The sequence below is a fragment of the Bos indicus genome, chromosome 24 (genome assembly GCF_029378745.1).
Source record: "Bos indicus isolate NIAB-ARS_2022 breed Sahiwal x Tharparkar chromosome 24, NIAB-ARS_B.indTharparkar_mat_pri_1.0, whole genome shotgun sequence".
Taxonomy (NCBI): Eukaryota; Metazoa; Chordata; class Mammalia; order Artiodactyla; family Bovidae; genus Bos; species Bos indicus.
Genome location: NC_091783.1, coordinates 33,380,579 through 33,405,031, shown reverse-complemented (window position 1 = coordinate 33,405,031; position 24,453 = coordinate 33,380,579). Strand labels below are relative to the sequence as shown.

Below are 24,453 nucleotides of genomic sequence, written 5' to 3'. Positions count from 1 at the left end.
TCCAGTATTCTTGCCTGGACAAGCCCATGGACAGAGGAGCCTGGCAGGCTACTCAAAAAGAGTCAGACACGACTGAGCGACTAACACACATACACACACACATACGTGTTTATTTGGCCGAACTGGGTCTTAGTTTCGGCTCATGGGATCTTTGTCGCAGCATTTGGACTCTAGTTTCAGTACTCGGGGTTTCCTTCCCTGACCAGGGATAGAACCCAGGCCCCCTGCATTGGGAGCACAGAGTCTTAGCCACTGGACCACCCAGGGAAACTCCTAAACTTTTCCTAAGAGAGCCAGATACCATATTAAATATGGTAGGCTTGTGAGCCCTAAGGTGTCTGTGGTACATACTCAATCTTGTCTGCTGTAACTCAAAAGTAACCACAAACAACAGGTAAAAGATGGGCATGTGTGTGTCCCAAGAAAACCATCCACAACTAATTTGCAGGCTTCTGCTCCAGGATGAAACAGAATTCATATACTTATGAGAATGGAGAAGTTGTGTACGTGGGCAGAGGTTGCAAGAGTATTTTCTTGCTGGTGTCTTGGCTCCCCTGTAAGACTGTAGAATCCTAAAGGGCAGAGCTTGGGGGTTATACTTCCTCTGAAATCTTAATATCTCATCCAGTGCTCCCTGATTCAGAAAACATCCAAACGTACACGATGAGTTAAAGGAGCTTGACTGGATTATGTAAGAAGTGACTTTGGCTTTAACCCAGAATTTAGTACAATGCTAGGATGTCTCTGCTTTTAAAGGTTAAGCTATATGGCTATTTCACAACATGCTCTAAAATTTAATTAATGGATATGTGACTGCATAGGGAAGCATCTTTCGATAATAATAGGAATAGCTCAGGACAGTTAAAAAAAAAAAAATGCCCCAGCTGCTATGTGTCAGCAACTCTGGCAGACTCTAATTGGGAGCTCCATGAAAGCACATCTTATCACATGGAGAAGCTCTGATCATCAGCAACAGAATCCTATACTTTAGGCTATTAAGTAACTCATGTTCAGTTGCTCACTGAACATCAACCAGGTTCTGGGCATAAAGCTGAGTGAGTTCTCCTTCCTCCCCTGGGTTCTTTATCAGACACCCTATGGAGTAGCATCGCAGACTTTTACAGGTAAGAAAACTAGAACTCAGAGAGGATTCTCCAAGGTCACCTGGCTGGTAAGTGACAAAACCAATAATGAGAACCAAGGTTTTGAATGCTAAGGTAGGCGTAGTCTCTCCCGCCCCCCCACCATGCCCATCCCACAGCTGCTGCACTGTTTGAACTCCAGCTCGGCTTGTACACTGATGTATCCTTAGATTGTGACAACATGCCAGGGATGGGCTGGCCCGTCCACTACCATGCCCCTCCTGCTACACAGGACTGTTCACTTGCATAACTAGTGACTACCCTTTACGTACAACTCCAGGGAGCCGTCAAGTCCTGACTCACTTCCTCAGGATCCAGGACTGTCCCCAGCCCCATGCCTGTAACCTGGCCAGCCCACACAGGTGGAGCGCAGGGCCGGGTCCCTTCACCTCTGCTGATGTCCTGGATGAGGAAAGCTCCAGGCAGAATCTGGAGACACGCCCAGCTTCAGCTTTGGCGAGGGCTGGAATACCAGGGCTGGTGTGGCCAGTCAGGATAACCCAGGACAAGGGTGGAGGGGGTGGCCTGGAGAATGCTGTCCAGAGATTAAGCTTTGTATCCTTTGGAGTCAGGTAGGCAGATCAAATAAGTATGACAGGACACGTGGGGTGGAGGCTGGACTGGTCTGACTTTTACTGACACAACTCTCTGGAGTTCTGTTTTATAGCCAATCTGGGATAAACGTATCCACATAACAAATGATAATTTGTGTGAGCACCAGGCACGCCTTCAGATGGGTATTTAAGATACATTTTAGAGTTAGATGGGTTCAGCCAGTCTTCACTTTATAGATAAGCCCTGGGCTTGCAGTTTAACTGACTTGCTCGAGGTTATACTACTAGTTTGGTCTTAGATAAGCTCCAGCAACTACGAGTTTGAAAAATAATTCAATAGCCACAAGATCAAATAAAACCATGAAAGCGGATGGGGTGTATACCGTCCCCAGGTGTTTTTTTCCCCCCCTAAGGAATGTTCACACAAGGTGACAACTGAACCAAGGGTTGGGCCAGCAGGCTAAATCCACTTCTGATCTATCACTGGCTTTTGGAGAAGCCACACTGGAGCCAGGAACAGGCTGTGAAACGTTATTGGCCAAGTGGAACATCTGCTGAACTTTAAATATGAATCATCTGGTAGGCAGAGTTGTTAACCCATTTTACAGAGGAGGCAGCTGCCTTGCCCAAGACCACTCCTGGTAAGAGGACGCATCAAGATCTGTACCAGGTCTTTTAATGCCAAGTCTTGTGCCAGCCTATAAATGCTTCCCCGGTGGATCACGTGGTAAACAAACCACCTGCCATGCAGGAAACAGAGATTCGATTCCTGGATCAGGAAGATCCCCTGGAGAAGGAAATGGCAACCCACTCCAGTATTCTTGCCTGGGAAATCCCACAGCAGAGGAGCCTGGCGGGTACAGTTCATGGGGTCTCAGAGACACAATTTAGTGACTAAACAACAACAAAACACCAAAAGCTGCTGCAGCCATTTAAATAAAGAACATTTAGAACTTCAGAGGAAAGGCATTCTAGTTGGGAATAACAATGTTATAGATGATGAAGCTTTTGAACTGGACCTTGGAAGATGGGCAGGGTTTTGACAGCACTTTGTTTATTTAGCTAGAGAGCTAACACCCTTCACAGAGCTGTGGGTGAGAAAAGCAGACAAAGCACCCAAGATCAGGCTAGAGATGGCCCACTCTAGGCTTCCGGACAGGTAATGTGTCATCCATTAACACCCTGACAAGAGTCCCTTTTAGGAACGGAAAGAGGGGAAGGGTTACCCAGGAAAGAGAGTTCTTTGTTCTGGGTGATATGACAAACACTGAAGGAATACAAAGACCTATTCAGCTAGCTGTCTTCTTTTTAACCACTTGCTAATCATAATAATAATTTAAAAAAACTCATTTCCCTTGATTACTTATGCTAGTAAAATGATTGATCACAACATCAATCAAGGAATGGGGGAGACTGGGAAAGATAACCTACATTCGCTCCCATTTCAGAGGCTTATTCTTCAATGCTCTCAGGCTGAAAGATGAACCCATTCCTGATCTCCTTTGGAAAAACGGTTTTAATGGCTTAATTCCTACCTAGGCCTCATGATGGTCTATCTCCTGACTGTAATTTTTTAAAGTTTTTTTTTTTTTTCTCTTGAGGAACTTGGACCATAATGAGGCCTAGGTAGGAATTAAGCCATCAAAACTGTTTTTTCCTAAGGAGATCAGGAATGGGTTCACCTTTCAGCCTGAGGGAGCCAATCTTAAATACAACATAAGTGTTTTCAATTCAAATTCACAAACCTTCTCAAGGGTTCCAGGAATTTTGCAAGTAACTTGTGACCAACCTCTGACCTACCCCAGAAGTCCTAGGAGGAGAGGCACTGACCGATTTCAGAGATAAGTTAAAGCTACTTAACCAGAAGCCTGCCTTTTAGATCCTGACCTAAAACCTAAAGGAAACCAAACAGCTGTATTTTCAAAGCAAATAACTGCTACCATTCTTTGAGTTTTTACTACTGTGATGAGGCCCCTCCATACACCATGTTACTTAAGAATCCCAATAATCCTATGATGTGTTGTTTATCTTCAGTAAAAGTTCGGCTTGGAAGAGTAATGAGCCCAAAGCCACAGAGCTAGCAGGTGGTCTACGGGTTGACCCCATTCCAAACCACCTTCCGAAAACCTGTTTTTCTCTGCCTCTCCTCCCCACCAGGCACCAGACATGTGCTCTTCCAGAAGCCCACACGGCTGGCCACCCCCTATCCACCCCACCACAGGAGGCCCTTCCCAGGTCAGCCTCACCCAACCCCTGCTGAGAACGATATAGTTCAAAGAGAGGTTTTTCTAGTGCAGGGAACCCCTTCATCAGCCTTCCCTTGTGACTCACTACACCCTCATCATAGACACGCCTATGAGTGGGCACCAGGGCTCGGGATTCCCACTGGATCTGGTTTAATCAGCACTAGATCCTTAGACATCCCCCACAACATCCAACCACACAGTTTTCAAGGAGAAAACTGTAGATACACAAATAGCAGTGAGGTGCTCACGCCCAAGGCTACCAAAGCAAGGAAAGCAGACCCAAGGAGTCAGGACTGGGAGTTCCAGGCCCATCCTCTACACCGCTAGGTTTGTGACAAGGCGAAATTCAATTAACCCCTGCACCTGCGGGCCTCCGTTCCCATGGATGTAAAGGGAGCGGATAAGAAGTAACTTGCCGTCTCTGGAAGACCAAGGTGCCTTATGTGAAGCACTCAGGTGAGTTCCGATTTGGTGCCAGACTAACCTTTATTTACCTCCCCACTCTCCTTCCTCTTTAGGGGAGAAGTCGGATCTCCTAAACAAATTTATAAAGAATTCCTGTACAAATGGCAGAATGAAGGGGGGTGGGGAGGCAGGTTAAAATGATAATCCTATCCCTTTCTACTCATTTTCTTCCTCCCTTCTTGATCCCACATCCTAAACCCAGAAATCAGATGACCACGGATGAAATGAGCTCAAAACAGGTCAAACAGGCAGCCCCCAGCTGCCACCGTCCTCCAGACCACTGGGAAGAGGACGTGGCCGGAGAAAGGCATCGGAGTCGCGGCAGAGACCGCCGCCCTCCCCGACTCGCGGCCCCACCACGTCCCCCACAGCTTGCCCGGGTCGCCGGCGGCCACTCACCTGCGCCGGGCAGAACAGCAGCAGGAGGAGGCCGAAGGCTGGGCCGCGCACGCTCATGCTGCCGCGGCGACGGGCGGCGGTTGTCGGAGAGACTCGGCTCGCAGGCTCGGCTGGGCACCCCAGGCTGTCTCCGGCTCCCGCGCCCGCGGAGGGAGGAAACCAAGCGCCGGCTGCGGCGGGATGCGCGCGCAGGTCAGGAAGGACGAAGGAGTCGTCGGCTCCTCCCACTTCTGGGTGGAACCTTCCGAGCCAAGAGCCCGTCCTGGGGCGGGGCCGGAGCGGGTGAGGGCGGGGAGAAGGCGGGGAATGGGCGAGGCTAGTGGGGGCCCGGACCGCTTCTTGTCACAGCCGGTTCCCAGTCCCCTCTCTGCACTAATTCCGCCTCAGCCGCGGCGTGGGGCCAGGGACTCTGAGACCCGGGTAGAGCTGAACATTTGGAATCTGGCCTGGGAAGGATATTTCTGGGGTTGTCGCAACAGTGTGTGGTTTTGATGCTTTAACTCCTTTCTCCCCTTTTTGTCATTCCTCGATTGGAAATGGGAGGGCGAGAAGGTTTTAGCAAATCGGGGTGCGTGGGGACAGTTTTCCCAATTAAGATCCCACTTCTCAGCGGACCCAATTAGCACCCCGAGCAAGTTCTCTTTCCAAACCCAGTTACCCAAAGGAATCGGTGCCTAGGCACTTCTGGCAAAGCTGGGGGCGGCGCCACGCGGTGGCCTGACAGTGTTGTGATCGGAGAGCTGAGCGGGCGGAGCGTGGCAGTGGGCGATGCCTCAGAGCCGCCCAATCTCTGTTTTCTGTCCTCTCAGCCCACTTTTGAAAAAAGTTCTAGAACCACACCATCTGCTGGCGGAGCAGAGCATGGCAGGGAACCCGCCCGTGGGAGAAGAGCCACCCCCGCAACCACCCCCGGGAAGTTTGACGCAAAGGTGGGACCAGAGTCCGTAAGTTCTAGGTGAAGTGAAGTAACACAGAGATAAATAAGCATCTTCGTTTTCGAGCCTTATACTTTTTTTGATCTGACACTTATTTTTGTTATATGCACTTCTGGTATCATTTCCCCTCAGATTTAATTATTAAGATCACTCAAAAGCATCAGTCATTTCCATTTTGAAGTTAGGAAAATGGACGTAAGGATCCCTCCTCCCCACAGTGGAAGCCAATGTACAGTGAAAAGACTAAATACACATCTGTAGCAATGATCAAAGCCAGTGGAGGTAGGACCATGATCAGGTAATGTTCTCATCCTTATTCTACAAGGCGACTTGTCCCCTTGACTGACTTTGCAGTTACCGACTTGCCTCCCCACCTCCTCAGCCTTGAAATGTACACCTGCTTGGCCGGGCACTAAACTGTAGGGATTCCCTCTGGACATTCAGCCTTGGCGATCTCCTGGCCTCATGAATCTGCTTGCCCTCAAGTGCCTGGTGTTCCCACTGATGATAACTTGGTATGCATCATGCTGCTAAGTGGCTCAGTCGTGTCCGACTCTGTGCGACCCCATGGACGGCAGCCTACCAGGCTCCTCCGTCCATGGGATTTTCCAGGCAAGAGTACTGGAGTGTGTTGCCATTGCCTTCTCCGAGGTAATCAAAATGTTGTCACTGAGCCAGATGGCAGGACCATCCTTGGGAATTTCTTAGAAATGCAAATTATGGGCCCCAGTCTGGACACCCATCCCCATGCAAACCCTAGGAGGATGAGCTCTCCAGGTGGTCCCAATTCACATTCCAATTCACGAACTACCTCTGTAATATATTTCCAAAATCTCAGTGGCTTAGTTACCCTTCCAGTACTTACGGGGGAAACCAGGCAATCAACCAACAAAAACCTTTACTAAATAATTGAATTGAGTAAAGGAAATTTCAAGCACCATATGAAATATTTCTTGGATGGGCAGAAATTTTGATACCCAGTAAATTATGTCCACTATTCACCAAAATGGACTTCCCTGGTGGCTCAGACAGTAGAGTTCACCAGCAATGCGGGAGACCTGGGTTCAATCCCTGGGTTGGGATCTGGGGGAGGGCACGGCAACCCCACTCCAGTATTCTTGCCTGGAGAATCCCCATGGACAAAGGAGCCTGGTAGGTCGAAAAGGGTCGGACATAACTGAGCGGCTAAGCACACACACACACACATACACACAGTCACCAAAATAAGAACAAAAAGATCTTTTAGCTATATACATATATTTCTAGTTCTGTATTTTGTACAGCTTTGATGATATCCAAAAGGCGATGATATATTTTAAAAATAAAGTATCTTATTTTTAAGAGAAAGTTTTTTTTGCTGATAAAGCAATCCATGCTTATGGTAGCAATTTTGAAAACTTATAGGCAAGAGTTAAAAACATCATTTATAATTCCACCATTTATGATAATCTATGTCACATCATGGTGTATTTTCTCCTTCTCTAAAAATTGTTTTAACGCATGTAAAGAAAAAAATGTTGCCTGCCACTTCAGTTCCACAAGGATTAAGCTCTTAGTCACTGCAGGCCATAACATGTGTGCTCTGAGGGCAATTTAGGATGGAAAACAACTGGAAGCATTCTGTGCATTAGATATACCAGTCACTAGGTAAGATTCGGAGAAGGCGATGGCACCCACTCCAGTACTCCTGCCTGGAAAATCCCATGGGCGGAGGGGCCTGGTGGGCTGCAGTCCATGGGGTCGTGAAGAGTCGGACACCACTGAGCAACTTCACTTTCACTTTTCACTTTCATGCATTGCAGAAGGAAATGGCAACCCACTCCAGTGTTCTTGCCTGGACCAGGGACGGGGGAGCCTGGTGGGCTGCCGTCTATGGGGTCACACAGAGTCGGACACGACTGCAGCGACTTAGCAGCAGCAGCAGGTAAGATGCATGTCTAAGAGAAAATTTCAAAGACCCCAGATTCTTCCATCTTCCCGTATTTAGAAAAGCCCTAAAATCATTAACTTGAAATGTTTGTTCTTTGTGATTAGCAATGCCAACTACAAATTAGCTCATGGATGCTTAAATTAGGAGCTGAATCTATGAGCCCAATTCTTATATCTTCTCATATCTAGAAAAGCACTAAAATCCTTCATGGTGACACTGTTCCTCATGACTAGTAAAGGCTCCCCGAGACTAACAGAAACCTTCCGGAAAAATATCTGCTTGATTGCATGTATTCCCCCTTCACCAAAAGTCACATATAAACTGACCTTTCTCCCCTGCCTCTTTGGAGCAGTTTCTCAGAGTTATCTGAGGTTATCTCCTGGGCTGTAGTCCTCATTTTACCCCCAATAAAACTTAACTTGCATCTCTCACGTTGTGCATCTTAAGTCGACAGCAGTAATCTTTTCATGCTTAATTACATGTGTTTTCCCAGCGGAAAAGTTCATGTACACACAGGTTCTTCCCTTACCTCTTTGGAGCAGGTCCTCAGAGCTCTCTGAGAGGCCTGTCTCTCTGGCTATGGTCCTCAATAAGGTCCCTGAATAAAACTTAACTCACAACTTTTACACTGTGCATTTTTATTTCAAGTGACATGTAGTCAAAGTCCTAGGAGAGGCTTTTCGTTTGTTTGTTTAAATACTTGTCAATACCACTATCATTATAAACATCATCCAACATTGATTGTATTAAAAATAAAGGACAAAACAAAAGGGTCAATGAAATTGTTGCATGTATGCATCTTTATCAATGTGCAGAAAGGTCCTCCAGAAGACATCTATGTATTTGAAAACGTGTTTGTGAGTAAAATATGTGGGCTTTTTAAACGAGTGGGGCCATATGGTATACAGTTTGCAGCTTGCTTTTTTAAAAATCTTTATTTATTTATTTGGTGTGTCAGGTCTTAGTTGTGGCAGATGGGACCTTTGATCTTTGTTGGAATCTTTAGTTGCAGCATGTGGCATCTAGTTCCCTGACCAGGGATCGAACCCAGGCCCCTTGCATTAGGAGCGTGGGGTCTTAGCCACTGGACCACCAGGGAAGTCCCTGCAGCTTTTTTTTTTCACATTAAGCAGTATGCTTTTCTACCTCACTACTTTTACTAGTTTTACAGGATTTCATTGTGTGTATGTGACATTTCTGAAGCCAGCAGTGTGGGCCAGTCTCAGGGCAGTGCCTAAGTCAATGAAATGGAGTGTACCATCAGAAAGTATTTCAAAATAAATAACTCAAGCCTCAAATTGCATTTCTGGTACATGCCAAGTGTTTGTATGTCTGTAGTAATACTGCATAATTCACTTTTCTTTTTCTTATGCCGTCTCACATTCCTGAGCTTGTCTGGATTCCACAAAGCTTTGCATGTTTCTGTGCCCTCGGCTTTCCTTGTGATACTGCATCACAGAAGCCTAAAAGTTACTGAACATTTTCCTTAGGCAGAGAGATGAGAACGTTGATTCCAAACAAATTTCTTTTCACCTAACAGATGGAAGGGGAAGGCTAGAAATAGTCTGTTAATAGTTTTTGATTCATTACATAATTTATTTAATCAATCTCCTACTGGATGTTTGGTTTGTCATTTTTCATTACTGAAAACAATAATGCAGTGAACATCATTATACCTAAATCCTTACAATCATATATAAATAGAACTATTGGAAAAATTTATATATTGTTGGATCAAAGGAAATGTGTATTTTAGTTTTGAATATTGTCAAGTTGCCCTCCAAAGAGACTGCAATTTACATCTTTGCTTACAACATACAGGAGAACCTGATTCTATCTCCTTGCCAACACTTAACTTTGCTATTCTGATAGGTGAAAAATAGCATCTGTGATTTTAATTATTGTATTTCTTATTTTAAAAAAGATTTTGATGCTTTAATTTATATTTTATTAATGATATGTGAGATTAAAAACCTTTTCATACATTTATAGGCAATTTTATTTCTTTGTCCATATTCTTCATTTTTAAAAGAATATTTTCTGGTTGTGCTGTGAGGCATGTGGGATTAGTTCCCTGACTGGGGATGGAATCTGCACTCCCTGCATTGGCAGTGAAGAATCTTAACCACTGGACCACCAGGGAAGTCCCTGTATTGTTTATTTTCTATTAGTTTTTTCATATTGATTTGTAAAAACTATTAAGAAAATTACCCTGTTGGTCTAGTATATACAGTGCAGATACTTAATTTACTAGTTTCAGTTCAGTTCAGTTCAGTCGCTCAGTCATGTCCAACTCTTTGCAACCCCATGGATTGCAGCACGCCAGGCCTCCCTGTCCATCACCAACTCCCAGAGTTTACTCAAACTCATCTCCATTGAGTTGGTGATGCCATCCAACCATCTCATCCTCTGTCATCCCCTTCTCCTCCTGCCTTCAATCTTTCCCAGCATCAGGGTCTTTTCAAATGAGTCAGCTCTTCGAATCAGGTGACCAAACTATTGGAGTTTCTGCTTCAACATCAGTCCTTCCAATGAACATTCAGGACTGATCTCCTTTAGGATGGACTGGTTGGATCTCCTTGCAGTCCAAGAAAACTCTCAAGAGTCTTCTCCAACACCACAGTTCAAAAGCATCGATTCTTCAGCACTTACCTTTCTTTATAGTCCAACTCTCGCATCCATACATGACTACTGGAAAAACCATAACCTTGATGAGACGGACCTTTGTTGGCAAAGTAATATGCTGTCTAGGTTGGTCATAACTTTCCTTCCAAGGAGTAAGTGTCTTTTAATTTCATGGTTTACAAAGTTATAAAAAATTATTCCATGTTTTCCTTTTGAGTTTTAATGATTTCTTGAAGATAATGATCTGCCTGGAATTATTTTGCTGTGAACAGTGATATAGGGATCCAACTTCCCCCAGGCACCCCCCCACCCCTCCAACCTCAACCCTCCTTCCCCCACCCCCCCACCCCCCACCTCTGTCCAAGAACCTCAGCAATCACATGACACCTGCTCTTCTTAAAGTCATCACTAGTTTTCGTGTTGCAGAATCAATGACAACCTATTTGTTCTCATCTCACTTGCCTTCTTAATAACATTGAGCACAGATGATCACATGTTCTTCATTAAACACTCTTCTTTAACCCTCATTCTCCTGGGTTACCTCACTGGCTAAGCAGCCATTGCATCTCATCTTCTAGAGACTAAGGAATGTGATTTGAGCAGCATGTTTCTATTAATAAAATTTTGTTTCAATAAAATAACTTTGAGTTCTTCTAATATAGAAGCTTAGTTTTGCTGCTGCTAACTTTGAAGCTTCAAAGTAGGCAATGATTCAAGGGGGCAAAAAAAAAGAAGGCCTAACTTCTGTACAGATTGCAAGCTTGCCCAGTTTCTAACTTGAAGGCTGAAATTTAATCATGAGAAATGTAGATGGAGCTGGGCCTTTTGGGTACTAGGATGCAGCTGACTTCACCTGGTGATACCTGAGACCATTGTGGATGGACTGGGTACCTCTTCACTTTGCTTTTTTTTTTTCATTTCTTGCTGCCACCCCCGCTACCTACCCAACCCCTTCATCTACGCACCCCACAACGCCCCCGCCCCCGCCCCGCCCTGTTGTGTCAGTCAGCTTGGGCTGTCTTAACAAAATATCATGGACTGAACAGCTTAAAGGTCAGTAATTTTTATCCCACGGTAATGGAGACAGAGAAGTCTGAGATCAAGCTGCCAGTCAGTTCGGTTTCCGGTGAGTCCCCACTTCCTGACTTGTAGACACTGGCTTCTCAATGTGTGCTCATGTGCTCTTTCCTTGGTGTGTGTGTGTGGAGAGAGAGAGATCTCTCTTCCTCTTATATAAAGTCACAAATCCTATTTGGTTAAGGCCACACCCTTAGGACCATTGTTGTTGTTTTTCAGTCACTAAGTCATGATTCTCTGATTCTTTTCGACCCCAGGCCCACCAGGCCTCCCTGCCCCTCACCATCTCCCAGAGTTTGCCCAAGTTCTAGTCCACTGAATCAGTAATGCTATCCAACCATCTCATACTCTGCTGCCCTCTTCTCTTTTTGACCATATTCAACCTTAATTATTAAAACTTCTTTATAGCCCTAGGGGCTTCCCTGGTGGCTCAGCAATAAAGAATCTGCCTGCAATGCAGGAGACGCAGGCTTGATCCCTGGGTTAGGAAGATTTCCTGAAGGAGGAAATGGCAATCTGCTCCAGTATTTCTGCCTGAGAAATCCCATGGACAGAGGAGCCTGGTGGGCTGCAGTCCATGGGCTCTCAAAAGAGTCGGACACAGCCACTAAACAGCAACAACAAACAAAAAGCCCTGTCTCTAAATAGTTACTTGGGGGTTAGGAATTTGTCAATGTAGGAATTTGGGGAAGGGGGACACAACTCAGTTCATTGCATCCCTCTTTGTGCTCAGGGCGGCTTGATGTCTTTTGTGGGCTCTAAGCACCTTTGCCTTTGGGGATCCCTCCTTCCTTAAAAAAAGAAACCAAACACTTAAAATTCGACGTTGGTATACAGATGGATATAATCCAAGCTGACTGAATTATTATATATTTATTATTATTATATTTTTCTTCTGATTTTAAAATAAATTGCTATTAAAACATTTTCATGAGACCTTAGAAGTGTCAGGGGCCCTAGGCACTAGGCCTACTTGGCTTAATGGAGACACTGTAGACACTTTTGTAGACACTGTAAATTTTGCTAACAGACTGCCCCCAAAAAGATCCAGGAAGAGCAACTAGAGCTGACTCTAAAAGAACCACCTTGTAGATGATTGGAGAGTGACCAGTTCAACACAGGAAACATGAGTAGGTGATCAGCTCACACCTGACTCCCTCTGTCAATCTACACATTGCAAACACATTTTGGTAAACTATAGGAAACCTTGAGTTAAAGCTTCTGCAAAACCCTTAGGGAGCTTTAGGTTGAGTGTTTTTGAGAGCCTCTTTTTGGTAAAAGACTTTTTTTCTTTTTTATTAATATATAATACACATGTAAAATCTATAAAACTTACATGTACAGTTCAATAAGTTCTTACATACTATATATTTATATTATGTTATCTATTACTTGATAACAAATTATCCTAAAACATAGTGGATGATAAGAACAAACATTTATTAGATTAGATTTTCTGCCAGCCAGAGCTCTGTGTGGTTCTGGGTGGTTTTGGCTCATGAGTCTGTGGTGAAGATGTCAGCCAGGCTACCATCATCTGAAGGCTTGACTGGGGCTGGAATATTTGCTTCCAAGATGCTGCTGGCAGGAGGCCTTGGTTCCACTCCACACAGCTCAGGGCTGCTCATCTGTCTTCAAGACCAGGGAACTGGCTTCCTCCAGAACAAGTGATCCAAGAAAGAGCAAGGTAGAACCTTTATGGTAGCATGCCATTCTTTTTTTTTTCCCTTTTTTTGCCACTAGTTTGACTTCTATCATCATAAATTGCTTTTGCTGTTCTTGAACTTCAAACAAATTGAGTCATCGTTCGTGTCTGGTTTCTTTCACTAAACATTATGTCTGCAAGACTCATCCACATCACTTACAGCAATAGTTCATCTTTTTTTTTTTGTTTTTATTATTGGATTATATTCCATGGTATAAAAATACCATGGCAGACATTTGAGTTGTTTCCAGGTTGGGCTATTATAGAGTTGCTATGAACATTCTTATGCAGGTCATTTCTTTGAAATATGCCCTCAATTCTTTGGAGCTCTGCAATAAACTTTTAAAACTCCATACTTAAGCTGAATTTTACAGACATCTTCATTTAAAACAGCTTAGGCTACAACTCATGACTTTAGTGTCAGTGGTTTATGAGACTTCAGGAGTTGGGTATTGTTGGTCAAACTTATGGTAAAGTATTACTCACCACCCTAAGGATACTTGAATTGGTGATTAATCCAGTCATGTGTTGCAGTGTAGCTTAGGCTCATTAGTGTGGAGGTAACTTGAATTTGGCCGTTAGTATTTTCGTAATTTGTCACATAATATTTCACATAAGATTCAGTCACATAATACAGTTTCTTTCCCCTGGGATGGCTTTAGGTCTTATCTTTGCCAAAATAGGAAGACTAACTCTTGTAAATGGCAGACTTTCTAAGGCTATTCTTAAAAGTTTAACTGCAAGAAATAGGAACAATAGCAGCGTTTCCTTCCTTAAAAATTAGAAGGTTCAGTTCTAGCGAGGGAGTGAAGAAATCAAAGACGGGAGAAGTCATGCTTTCTGTTGCCAGAGCTAAAGCTGACAAGGCATCTTAAAACTGAGGATCTCAGGAATTCCTGGTGGTCCAGCGATTAGGATTCAGCTCTTTCACTGCCTGGTCAGAGAACTAAGATCCCACAGACCTCACGACACAGCCAAAAAAAAACCGAAAAGATATTTAATTAACTTCCTTCAATTGTTTTAATATGACTTCACTCATATTTTTAAATTATCTTAAAATATTGCCAAAAAATAAGAATAAAACACCAGAAAAAGATTCTAAGACTTTTCAGGCCCACTAGTTCATGGGGTTGCAAAGAGCTGGACACGACTGAGTGACTGAACTGAACTGAAGTGAGTGCATAAATTATTTAACTGAGGACTAAGTATGGTCAGAGAGCTTGGAAAAAACACCTCAATGAGTCCCACTGATTTATCTCATTGCATTTAGTAGGTTAAACAGCAAAAAGAGACAGGCAAGGCCCTCAGTCGGAGGAATGGGAAACAAATTATTCCAGACTTGCCCAGAGAGCATAGAACTTGGTTTTGGCCTATTGTGTTTCAATTTTGGTTTTCTCTGTGTTTTGAAGCACAGGTAAGTACATGGGTGTGAGCTGATGAGGGGAAAAGACATGAAAAATCATCACACTGTGTGACTCTGTTCATAGCTGGGCTTCAACATGGTTCTATGCACTCATTTTTTAGCATCTTCTCATAGTGATATAAAACTTACTAAGACCAACTGACCAGCATAGATAATCACAGACACCACACAGATCATGCACAAAATTCTTTCTTGGTGATAAGCAGAGGAGATGCATTCCCATGGCAATCAACAACTCCTAGAAAGCGTTGTGTGCTCAGTTGCTCAGTCATACCCAATTCTTTGTGGACTGTAGCCCGCCAGTCTCCTCTGCCCATGGGATTCTCCAGGCAAGAATACTGGAGTGGGTTCATTTCCTCCTCCAGGGGATCTTCCTGACTTAGAGATCGAACCCACATCGCTTGCATCTCCTGCATTGGCAGGTGGATTCTTTACCACTAGCACCACCTGGGAAGCCCTAGAAAGTGTTAGGAAGGCAACACAGTTGTACCAACGGAACTAGAATCAGGTCAGCCACTTATCATTAGCTCCAGGTCCTAACCAGACACCATGCTTTTCCTCTCCAGTGCAGGGCCTGAGTTCTTTGATGACTGAACAAGCTCACCAAGGGCAAGCCTGTGCAGCACAAGAGGTCTGCAATTGTTAGCCCTTGTTTCAAGGCCACACTACTTTCTTTTTCTTTTTTTTTTAAGGTTGCTCCACACAGCACCAGGGATCTTAGTTACCTGACCAGGGATTGAACCCGTGCCCCCTGTCTTGGGAGCATGGAGTCTTAACCACTGGACTCCCCGGGAAGTCCCACGGTCACACTTCTTCATGAGGTTTGTTGCCTGCTCTCCTCTCCTTGGGACTTTTTCCTCCCACTATCCACCTTTCACTTCCCGCTCCTGTCTATTTCATCTCATCTCCTTTGCTGATTCCCTTCTCTCATCTATTTCCTTACACCAGAGTCTTTCTGGGGACTTCATCTGTCCTATGACTGTGACCATCACCTCTACATAGATGATGCCCAGATTTGGAAGAGTCTTGTCCTAAACGTTAAGCAGCTACTTCCAGCTGCCTTCTGGAATCGAATTCGTACATTCTTCAAACTGAACATGTCCAGACTTCCTCTCTCTCTGTCCCCATCCTAGCTCTGCTGTTCTTCTCTATTTCCTGGCACAATTACTAGCACCGCCCACCACATAAACCTTGAGTGTGGAGTTAGCCCACAGACCTGAGACTGCTCTCTATAGAAAGTCTTGCTCACAAGGTTGGCCATGGGCAGGCCACTGGACTCTTGGCAGGCAAATAGTTCTTTACACAGATATGAAACTTTCCCTAAGTTATGATGGCTCACTGTGCCCACACTGATTGCTCAAACAATGGGGCTCATGCTAAATGCCTGGTTTCTTCCTGGCAGCTTGGAATTCTGGTAGATACTAGGCAGAGGGTACCTATGTGACCAGCTCCCAGTTAAAAGCCTGAGTGAGTCTCTCATGAGCTTGCTTATCAGCAGATAACACATCATAATGTTGCCCTAAGTCTTTACTAGAGGAGAGGACTCTTGGAAGCTTTAATCTGGATTTCTCTATATCTCCATTTCATTCTCTTTCCCCTTTCTAGTTTTGCTTTATATCAATTTCACTGTAATTTTAGCCATGAATATGACCATACTGTGAGCCCTGTGGGTCTTCCTAGCAAATTGCCAAAGATCACTGGGAGTGATCTTAGGGTTCCCTGATGCACCTTAGTATAATTCCTGACTCTTCTTTCTTTTCCTCACCCTCTCTGTTCAGTTAATCACCTAATTATCATTAGCTCTACCTCTAAATATTAAAAATAAAAAATGTCCCATATTCTCCACCTTCACTGCCTAGATGTTACAACCATGACTCCATCTGGGCATCAATCTCCCTGCTTTCCCCCACTATAAAAGTAAAACCCAAAGATTGGGGGACAGCAGTAAGCTGATGCTATGAGGGAGGTTATTTCTTGTTTAAAAAAATTTTTTTTGAACTGAGTAAATTTGAAGACCTAATTGGCCTTATTCAAGGATTCATGGGAATTCCCTGGCAGTCCAGTGGTTAGGACTCTGTCTTTCTACTGCAAGGGGCATGGGTGCGATCCCTGGTCGGGGAACGAAGATACTTCAATTACCATGGTGCAGCCAAAATAATAATAATAAAGGATTCACGAATTGGGCAACATTCCCCCTAACAAGTAGGAAGAAGCTTTAGGAGCTGTACAGAATGGAAGGCTTTCATAGATAGAAAGGGGGTGGGACAGGGAAGTCATAAAAAAGAAAAAAGGTTACCATATTTCAGACAAAGTCACCTTTCTTTGGAAGAAGGGTGGGGAATCTATCAATGTATCATGCAGTTGCTCTCATAGGAGCTGATGTGGTCATTCCAGATTGACTGGTTAAAGTTCATACTCCTGAGAGTAGCTGAAATTGAAATTAAATCTTAAAGCAAACCAGGTTTGTTTTCTGGGGGCAAGTGACTCCGTTTTGGGCATGTTGTTGCTGTTTTAAAGCACTCTCAAAGCCTGTTTCCTGGGTTTCCCTGGTGGTCTAGTGGTTGGGGATCTGCTAGCCAACCCAGGGACATGGGTTTGTTAGGGAAATTAGGTAGTCTTGTTTAGGCTTCAGAGACAAAGCAGAGAAGGCCTCTGACCTTGCTTCTAACCTTCCTGGAGACTATCTTGACTATGAATGACTGCCTGCTATGACTGCAAGACTAGCAGCACCATAGATAAGATAGGGGAGGAATCTTGAGCCCTGATGGGGGGCTGGCTAACCAAGCCCCAGGCTTAACAACATTCTAAGTTTTATGCATTAACATGAAATCAGAGCTGTAATTTGCTCACAGATTGATGATGGTATCAGTTTGCGTCCTGGGCTTATAAGCTGGGAACCCTGAACTGTAATCTTTGAAGTCTCACCCACGGAGCGGAAGTGATGCCTGGCATCTTTTCTGTCAGGCGAGTGTATGTTCCTCAGTTCTGCTTCGTCACAACAAAGATTTGGAGCCACGGACATTAAAGCCCTCGGTGCGTCACAGCTCTCGGGTCTTGGACAAACTGTGTTATAGCTCTTAGACAAATCAGTGTTACAGCTCTATTTTATTTAGAAGATAGCAGAAGAATCCATCCTCGAAGCGTGAAGGCATGCCAACCCAAAGACGTGAAGAGAAGAGAGTGGAGGAGTGCGCCAGCGCGCAGGAGAGAGCCCTTTGGCTCTTCTTTTTATGTCTTTTCCTCCCCCTGGGCCTGCCCTATGTAAATCGGGCTAGCCAGGAGTGCTGTTTGTTCTACCTGAGGTCCTCACTCAGGTCCTCAGACCTTCCTTTGACCTTCCTTTGTTCTATTTTTGTGGGCTTTTCCCTTCCTTGTCTTTTAGCCACCGCCATTTTGGACTCCTGTTTCCTATTCTAAGTACCTAACATTTTCCCAATTGGGTCTCCGGATGGGCTGTGACACAGGACTTCTCAACACTGTTTGAGTCTGAATGTTAGTCAAAATCCAATTTGGTGATGTTTCCTCTGCTGTTTCTATTTCTCTTTTCTTTTAATGTTAGTATATTGAGAGTAAGCTAGATAATTCTCTAATAAATATTCATTTCACTTCAGTTCTGGAGAAGGAAATGGCAACCCACTCCATTATCCTTGCCTGGAAAATCTCGTGGACAGAGGAGCCTGGTGGGCTGCAGTCCATAGGGTCACAAAGAGTCGGGCATGACTGAGTGACTAACAGTTACTACTTACTCACTTACTCAGTTCAGTTCAGTTGCTCAGTCATGTCTGACTCTTTGTGGCCCCATGGACTGCAGCACACCAGGCTTCCCTGTCCATCACCAACTCCCGGAGCTTGCTCAAACTCATGTTTATCGAGTCGGTGATGCCATCCAACCATCTCATCCTCTGTCATCCCCTTCTCCTCCTGCCTTCAATCTTTCCCAGCATCAGGGTCTTTTTCAGTGAGTCAGCTCTTCGCATCAGGTGGCCAAAGTATCAGAGCTTCAGCATCAGTCCTTCCGATGAATATTCAGGGTTGATTTCCTTTAGGGTTGACTGGTTTGATCTCCATGCTATCCAAGGGACTCTCAAGAGTCTTCTATTGATAGTATTCATTTGTATACAATGAGCGGCTTATTTTCTTAACAAATCCTTTGAACCTGAGACAAAAGTGAAAATTTTTGGCAACACATTAATTGGGGAAAGTGAAAACTTTCGGCAAAACAGAATTCAGTCCCAGGTCCCGGAAGATCCCACGTGCTGCGGGACAACTAAGCCCAAGCACCACAAATACTGAGCCCATGCACCTGGAGCCTATGCTCCAAAACAGAAGAAGCCAGCACAACGAGAAGCCTGCGTACTGCAAATAGAGTAGCCCCTGCTCGCTGCGATTAGAGAAAGCCCATGCAGCAACAAACACCCAGTGCAGTCAAAAATAAAATAAATAAATAAATCTTTTTAAAAAAGCCTGTTTCCTCAGTTGCAAGATGAAGATGGTAATAGTGCCTATTCCATAGGGTTGGTGCCAGGGGTAAATAAGAAAATACATATAAGCTTCATGAGATTGGGCTTCCCTCATAGCTCAGTTGGTAAAAAATCTGCCTGCAATGCAAGAGACCCCGGTTCGATTCCTGGGTCGGGAAGATCCCCTGGAGAAGGGATAAGATATCCACTCCAGTGTTCTTGGGCTTCTCTGGTGGCTCAGCTGGTAAAGAATCTACCTGTAATGTGGAAGACCTGGGTTCTATCTCTGGGTTGGGAAGATCACCTGGAGAAGGGAAAGGCTACCCACTCCAGTATTCTGGCCTGGAGAATTCCATGGACTGTATAGTCCATGGGATTGCAAAGAGTCGGACATGACTGAGTGACTTTGACTTTTCATGAGATGATCTACTTAAAGTACTGAGGACATTACAATCCTTTAACAAACATTAGCGATGTTTCTATTGTTAGTACTGACAGTCTGTGGACTCTATCTGGTCACTACTTGTGAGGCTCAGTCAGTTCCAGCACCAAAACCACTTTATTATGAAATTAGGACCTCAGCTTCTCACTCCTACAATCTGCAGTGCAGGCCCACCCCAAGATACAGGCATTTCCATCAGATTCTAAGTAGCCTGGAATTTGGGGGTGCTCTTTTCTTCTGAGTAGGTACCCCAGTGTGGGGTAATGATGAGACATAGCTTTAGTGTGGTTGTGAAACAGGAAGGAAGAGGACAGGGCACATTTAAAAGAGCGACAGTTGTTGAGGATACGACAAAAACTGGTTAGAACCAATTAGGTTCAAGATAGCAGAAGATTCAACTTTCAGTAGACCTTGACCCTCAGTATATGTTCACTGTAATTCATCAGTATGCTAAATGACACACCCACAGACACCATGATGGTTCTCTAGGCTGACCAGAAAAGGCCAAAAAGTGACCCGTGTCCCACTTCCTAGAAATCCCCACTCCTTCCCCCCAAAGTTGAAATAATCCTCCCAATCATTAGCCTGTGAAATTACCCAATCTGTAAAAGCTAGTTCAGTTCAGTCGCTCAGTCATGTCCAACTCTGCGACCCCATGAATCGAAGCACACCAGGCCTCCCTGTCCAACACCAACTTCCAGAGTTCACTCAAACTCACGTCCATTGAGTCGGTAATGCCATCCAGCCATCTCATCCTCTGTCGTCCCCTTCTCCTCCTGCCCCCAATCCCTCCCAGCATCAGAGTCTTTTCCAATGAGTCAACTCTTCGAATCAGGTGGCCAAAGTATTGGAGTTTCAGCTTTAGCATCAGTCCTTCCAATGAACACTCAGGACTGATCTCCTTTAGAATGGACTGGTTGGATCTCCTTGCAGTCCAAGGGACTCTCAAGAGTCTTCTCCAACACCACAGTTCAAAAGCATCAATTCTTCGGCACTCAGCTTTCTTCACAGTCCAACTCTCACATCCATACATGACCACTGGAAAAACCATAGCCTTGACTAGATGGACCTTTGTTGGCAAAGTAGTGTCTCTGCTTTTGAACATGCTATCTAGGTTAGTCATAACTTTCCTTCCAAGGAGTAAACGTCTTTTAATTTCATGGCTGCAATCACCATCTGCAGTGATTTTGGAGCCCAAAAAATAAAGTCTGACACTGTTTCCCCATCTATTTCCCATGAAGTGATGGGACCAGATGCCATGATTTTAGTTTTTCTGAATGTTGAACTTTAAGCCAACTGTTTCACTCACCTCTTTCACTTTCATCAAGAGGCTTTTGAGTTCCTCTTCACTTTCTGCCGTATAAGGGTGGTGTCATCTGCATATCTGAGGTTATTGAGATTTCTCCCAGCAATCTTGATTCCAGCTTGTGCTTCTTCCAGTCCCGCATTTCTCATTGTGTACTCTGCATATAAGTTAAATAAGCAGGGTGACAATATACAGCCTTGACATATTCCTTTTCTTATTTGGAACCAGTCTGTTGTTCCATGTCCAGTTCTAACTGTTGCTTCCTGACCTGCATATAGGTTTCTCAAGAGGCAGGCCAGGTGGTCTGATATATTCCCATCTCTCAGAATTTTCCATAGTTTATTGTCATCCACACAGTCAAAGGCTTTGGCATAGTCAATAAAGCAGAAATAGATGTTTTTCTGGAACTCTCTTGCTTTTTCCATGATCCAGCAGATGTTGGCAATTTGATCTCTGGTTCCTCTGCCTTTTCTAAAACCATCTTGAACATCTGGAAGTTCATGGTTTACGTATTGCTGAAGCCTGGCTTGGAGAATTTTGAGCATTACTTTACTAGTGTGTGAGATGAGTGCAATTGTGCAGTAGTTTGAGCATTCTTTGGCATTGCCTTTCTTTGGGATTGGAATGAAAACTGACCTTTTCCAGTCCCGTGGCCACTGCTGAGTTTTCCAAATTTGCTGGCATATTGAGTGCAGCACTTTCACAGCATCATCTTTCAGGATTTGAAATAGCTCAACTGGGATTCTGTTACCTCCACTAGCTTTGTTCATAGTGATGCTTCCTAAGGCCCACTTGACTTCACATTCCAGGATGTCTGGCTCTAGGTCAGTGATCACACCATTGTGATTATCTGGGTCGTAAAGATCCTTTTTGTACAGTTCTTCTGTGTATTCTTGCCACCTCTTCTTAATATCTTCTGCTTCTGTTAGGTCCATACCATTTCTGTCCTTTATCGAGCCCATCTTTGCATGAAATGTTCCCTTGGTATCTCTTATTTTCTTGAAGAGATCTCTAGTCTTTCCCATTCTGTTTTTTTCCTATATTTCTTTGCATTGATTGCTGAGGAATGCTTTCTTATCTCTCCTTACTGTTCTTTGGAACTCTGCATTCAGATGCTTATATCTTTCCTTTTCTCCTTTGCTTTTTGCTTCTCTTCTTTTCACAGCTATTTGTAAGACCTCCCCAGACAGCCATCTTGCTTTATGAAATTCCCATGAAAGAAGATGTCTTTGTACAACTTTGCTGAATAAAAGAAAGCCAATGAGGAAACTGGCATTGCTTAACTATTAAGATGTTTATATCTGGATGTTTTAGCAATACAGACAGAGCTTTCTAATTTTTTTATCCTGAAATTAGATTGCAGGCTCATTGCTTAGCTGGTTAGGTTGTAGGCATCTTTGGGGGCTCTGTGGGTTGTTCATTACTGGCTTTGTTGTTATATGGATTAAAATAAACTGATTTTTTGATGACTGTTTTATTGATCATAATAAACTTTAAGAGAATCTCTTCTAATGTCAAAATTATTAACTCATCATTTACTGACTTAAAGATAATGCTTTTAGTACTACTGCAACTTGGCTAAATATATATGTATATATCAGGTTTAAAACATTTCCCTCCATTTTAATGTGTTTTCACATGGAACACTGGCTGGAAACCAGAGCAGACATGAACAAGAAAACTAAAGATGTGTTTTAATAACTGAAATGCCAGCAAGTGTTTATTATGGTAAGTTACAGAAAGATTTAATTTTTGTGTGTGCAATTAGGCACCGACTGAAGTGTATAGACACCACTGATTAAAACTGCAGTGAATATAAATTCTGACCCCCCCTCAAAGGAATAAAACCTAGGTTTCTTTCTTGGAATCAATCAGGTCAAGAACATGCACAGATGAACACTTATTAACTAGTAACAGTCGTTTATTACTTATACTCCTTCAATACTAACAGCAACACAGTGTACTTATATACATCACATTACAGCCAAGGACTCCAAAGTCATTGTATCAAGCAATGTGGTGTTGGAAACTCAAGATTCCACAGCATGTCAAGTCTACTTAGTTATGGCACAGGAAATAGATTCCCATTAATAGACCCAGAGTGACAGCTCAGAGAGACAAGCCTACACTTCTTGTGGCTTGTGATTTTCTGAATTTCCAAATTTGCCACTTGTATCCTACCATACCAACAACATTGACTCCAGGTAAAAATGACCTTTACATATGAAGAATAAGATCAGGACTAAATGAACAACTTGTCTTTTTTTATAGTTCCATAGTCCATCTTTGGAAAGCATGTGGTGGAAGGTCAGAAGTGGCTTTTTAATAATGTAACTTCGCCCATTATTGATTCACAATAACTATGGCCAGGACCCTTGGGTGGATGAGAACATTTTATACTGGAATGACATACACATACATGTAAAATATGATAGAACCGTATCTTTGAGCTCACGTATATTTAACACAAAAGTAAAAGAGCATCAATTCATTGAAGGTCAGACTTCCAGTCTTTTTAAAGGAACAAAGCTTCCTGTTTCTGTTTCTAAGAGGGTTTAACTCTATCTTAGAGTTTAACTGGAAGACCCAAGTTGATGTAGTTTCAAACGAGTTTCTGTGGAATCCCCCACTTAGAATGAACGTGCCAGGCCCCCTGGAGTGGGGCTAGAGGCCACAGCGAGAAGCCCACTACATGGGAAGGGTCCCTGAGCGGCTCTGCTCTCCACTCGGGACACAAGCCACACAGCTCTTCTTGGCCAGGGACCCCAGGTGGGCGTTCTGGGCATTTTCTTTCTTACAGGAATTTCCAACACTATTTGAAAAGCAATTTCTTTTTGGACGGTATGATTAAGGTTTTTATCTTTCAGTCAAATATGGGACTGAGTTAGCTCTTCCTGTGTCCTTCTTTACTTCGGAGGAGACGCAGTATATGTTCATTTTTGGTTAGTTCTGCTGGAAGTTCATTGGCCTGGAAGAAAATAAAACAGGCATGAGTGAATTCTCAACCACCGCTGGTGTGGTTTTAGGGACTCTGAACAGGGGCCCCTCACCCAGACCTGCTCCTCCACTGATGAAAAATCCCACTGGACTTAGTCTTTTGTATCAAGGTTTTAAAGGTTTTTTTTTTTTTTTTTTAATATACTTAAATGTACATATCACCAGTTACTTTCTTACCTCATTGTTAGTACTTTTTCTTTCTTTTTAAAAAAATTTTTGGAGTAGAATTGATTCACATTGTATTAGTTTCAGGTGTAGAGTGATTCAGACATGTGTGGGTATATATACAGATACGTGTGTGTGTGTTCTTTTTTGTATTCTTTTCCATTATGGTTTATTATAAGATACTGAATATAGTGCCCTGTGCTATACAGTAGGATCTTACTGTTTATCTATTTTATATTTAGTAGTTCATATCTGCTAATCCTAAACTTCTCATTGATTCCTCCCCCACTTCCCTCTTTGGTAACCAGAAGTTTCTTTTCTATATCTGTGAGCCTGTTTCTGTTTTTTAATAAGTTCATTCATATCATATTTTATTTTTTAATTTTTTTAAAGATTTATGTATTATTTTTGGCTGCACTCGGTGTTCGTTGCTGTGCAGGGGCTTTCTCTCCTTGCAGCAAGCACAGGCTACTCTCTAGTTGCGGCGGGGGGGCTTCTCACTCCAGTGGCTTCTCTTGTCGCAGAGCACGGGCACTGGGCATGTGGGCTTCAGTAGTTGCGGTGGGAGATATGTTGTTGGAT

General features: G+C 43.7%; 2 protein-coding genes across 5 annotated transcripts in view; both read right to left on the bottom strand.

Annotated features, from left to right (window-relative positions):
• NPC1 (NPC intracellular cholesterol transporter 1) overlaps nucleotides 1-5,045 on the bottom strand; it is a 47,330-nt gene extending 42,285 nt beyond the window's left edge. The window contains exon 1 of the mRNA XM_019986712.2: nucleotides 4,807-5,045. Coding sequence (XP_019842271.2) covers nucleotides 4,807-4,863 — 57 coding nt within the window. The 5' untranslated portion in view covers nucleotides 4,864-5,045. The remainder of the gene's footprint in view (nucleotides 1-4,806) is intronic.
• Nucleotides 5,046-22,399: 17,354 nt separating this feature from the next.
• Nucleotides 22,400-24,453, bottom strand: part of ANKRD29 (ankyrin repeat domain 29) — a 48,001-nt gene continuing 45,947 nt past the window's right edge. For all 4 annotated transcript variants that reach the window (XM_070778831.1, XM_070778833.1, XM_070778834.1 and 1 more), the window contains one exon: nucleotides 22,400-23,677. In XM_070778831.1, coding sequence (XP_070634932.1) covers nucleotides 23,594-23,677 — 84 coding nt within the window. In that variant the 3' untranslated portion in view covers nucleotides 22,400-23,593. The remainder of the gene's footprint in view (nucleotides 23,678-24,453) is intronic.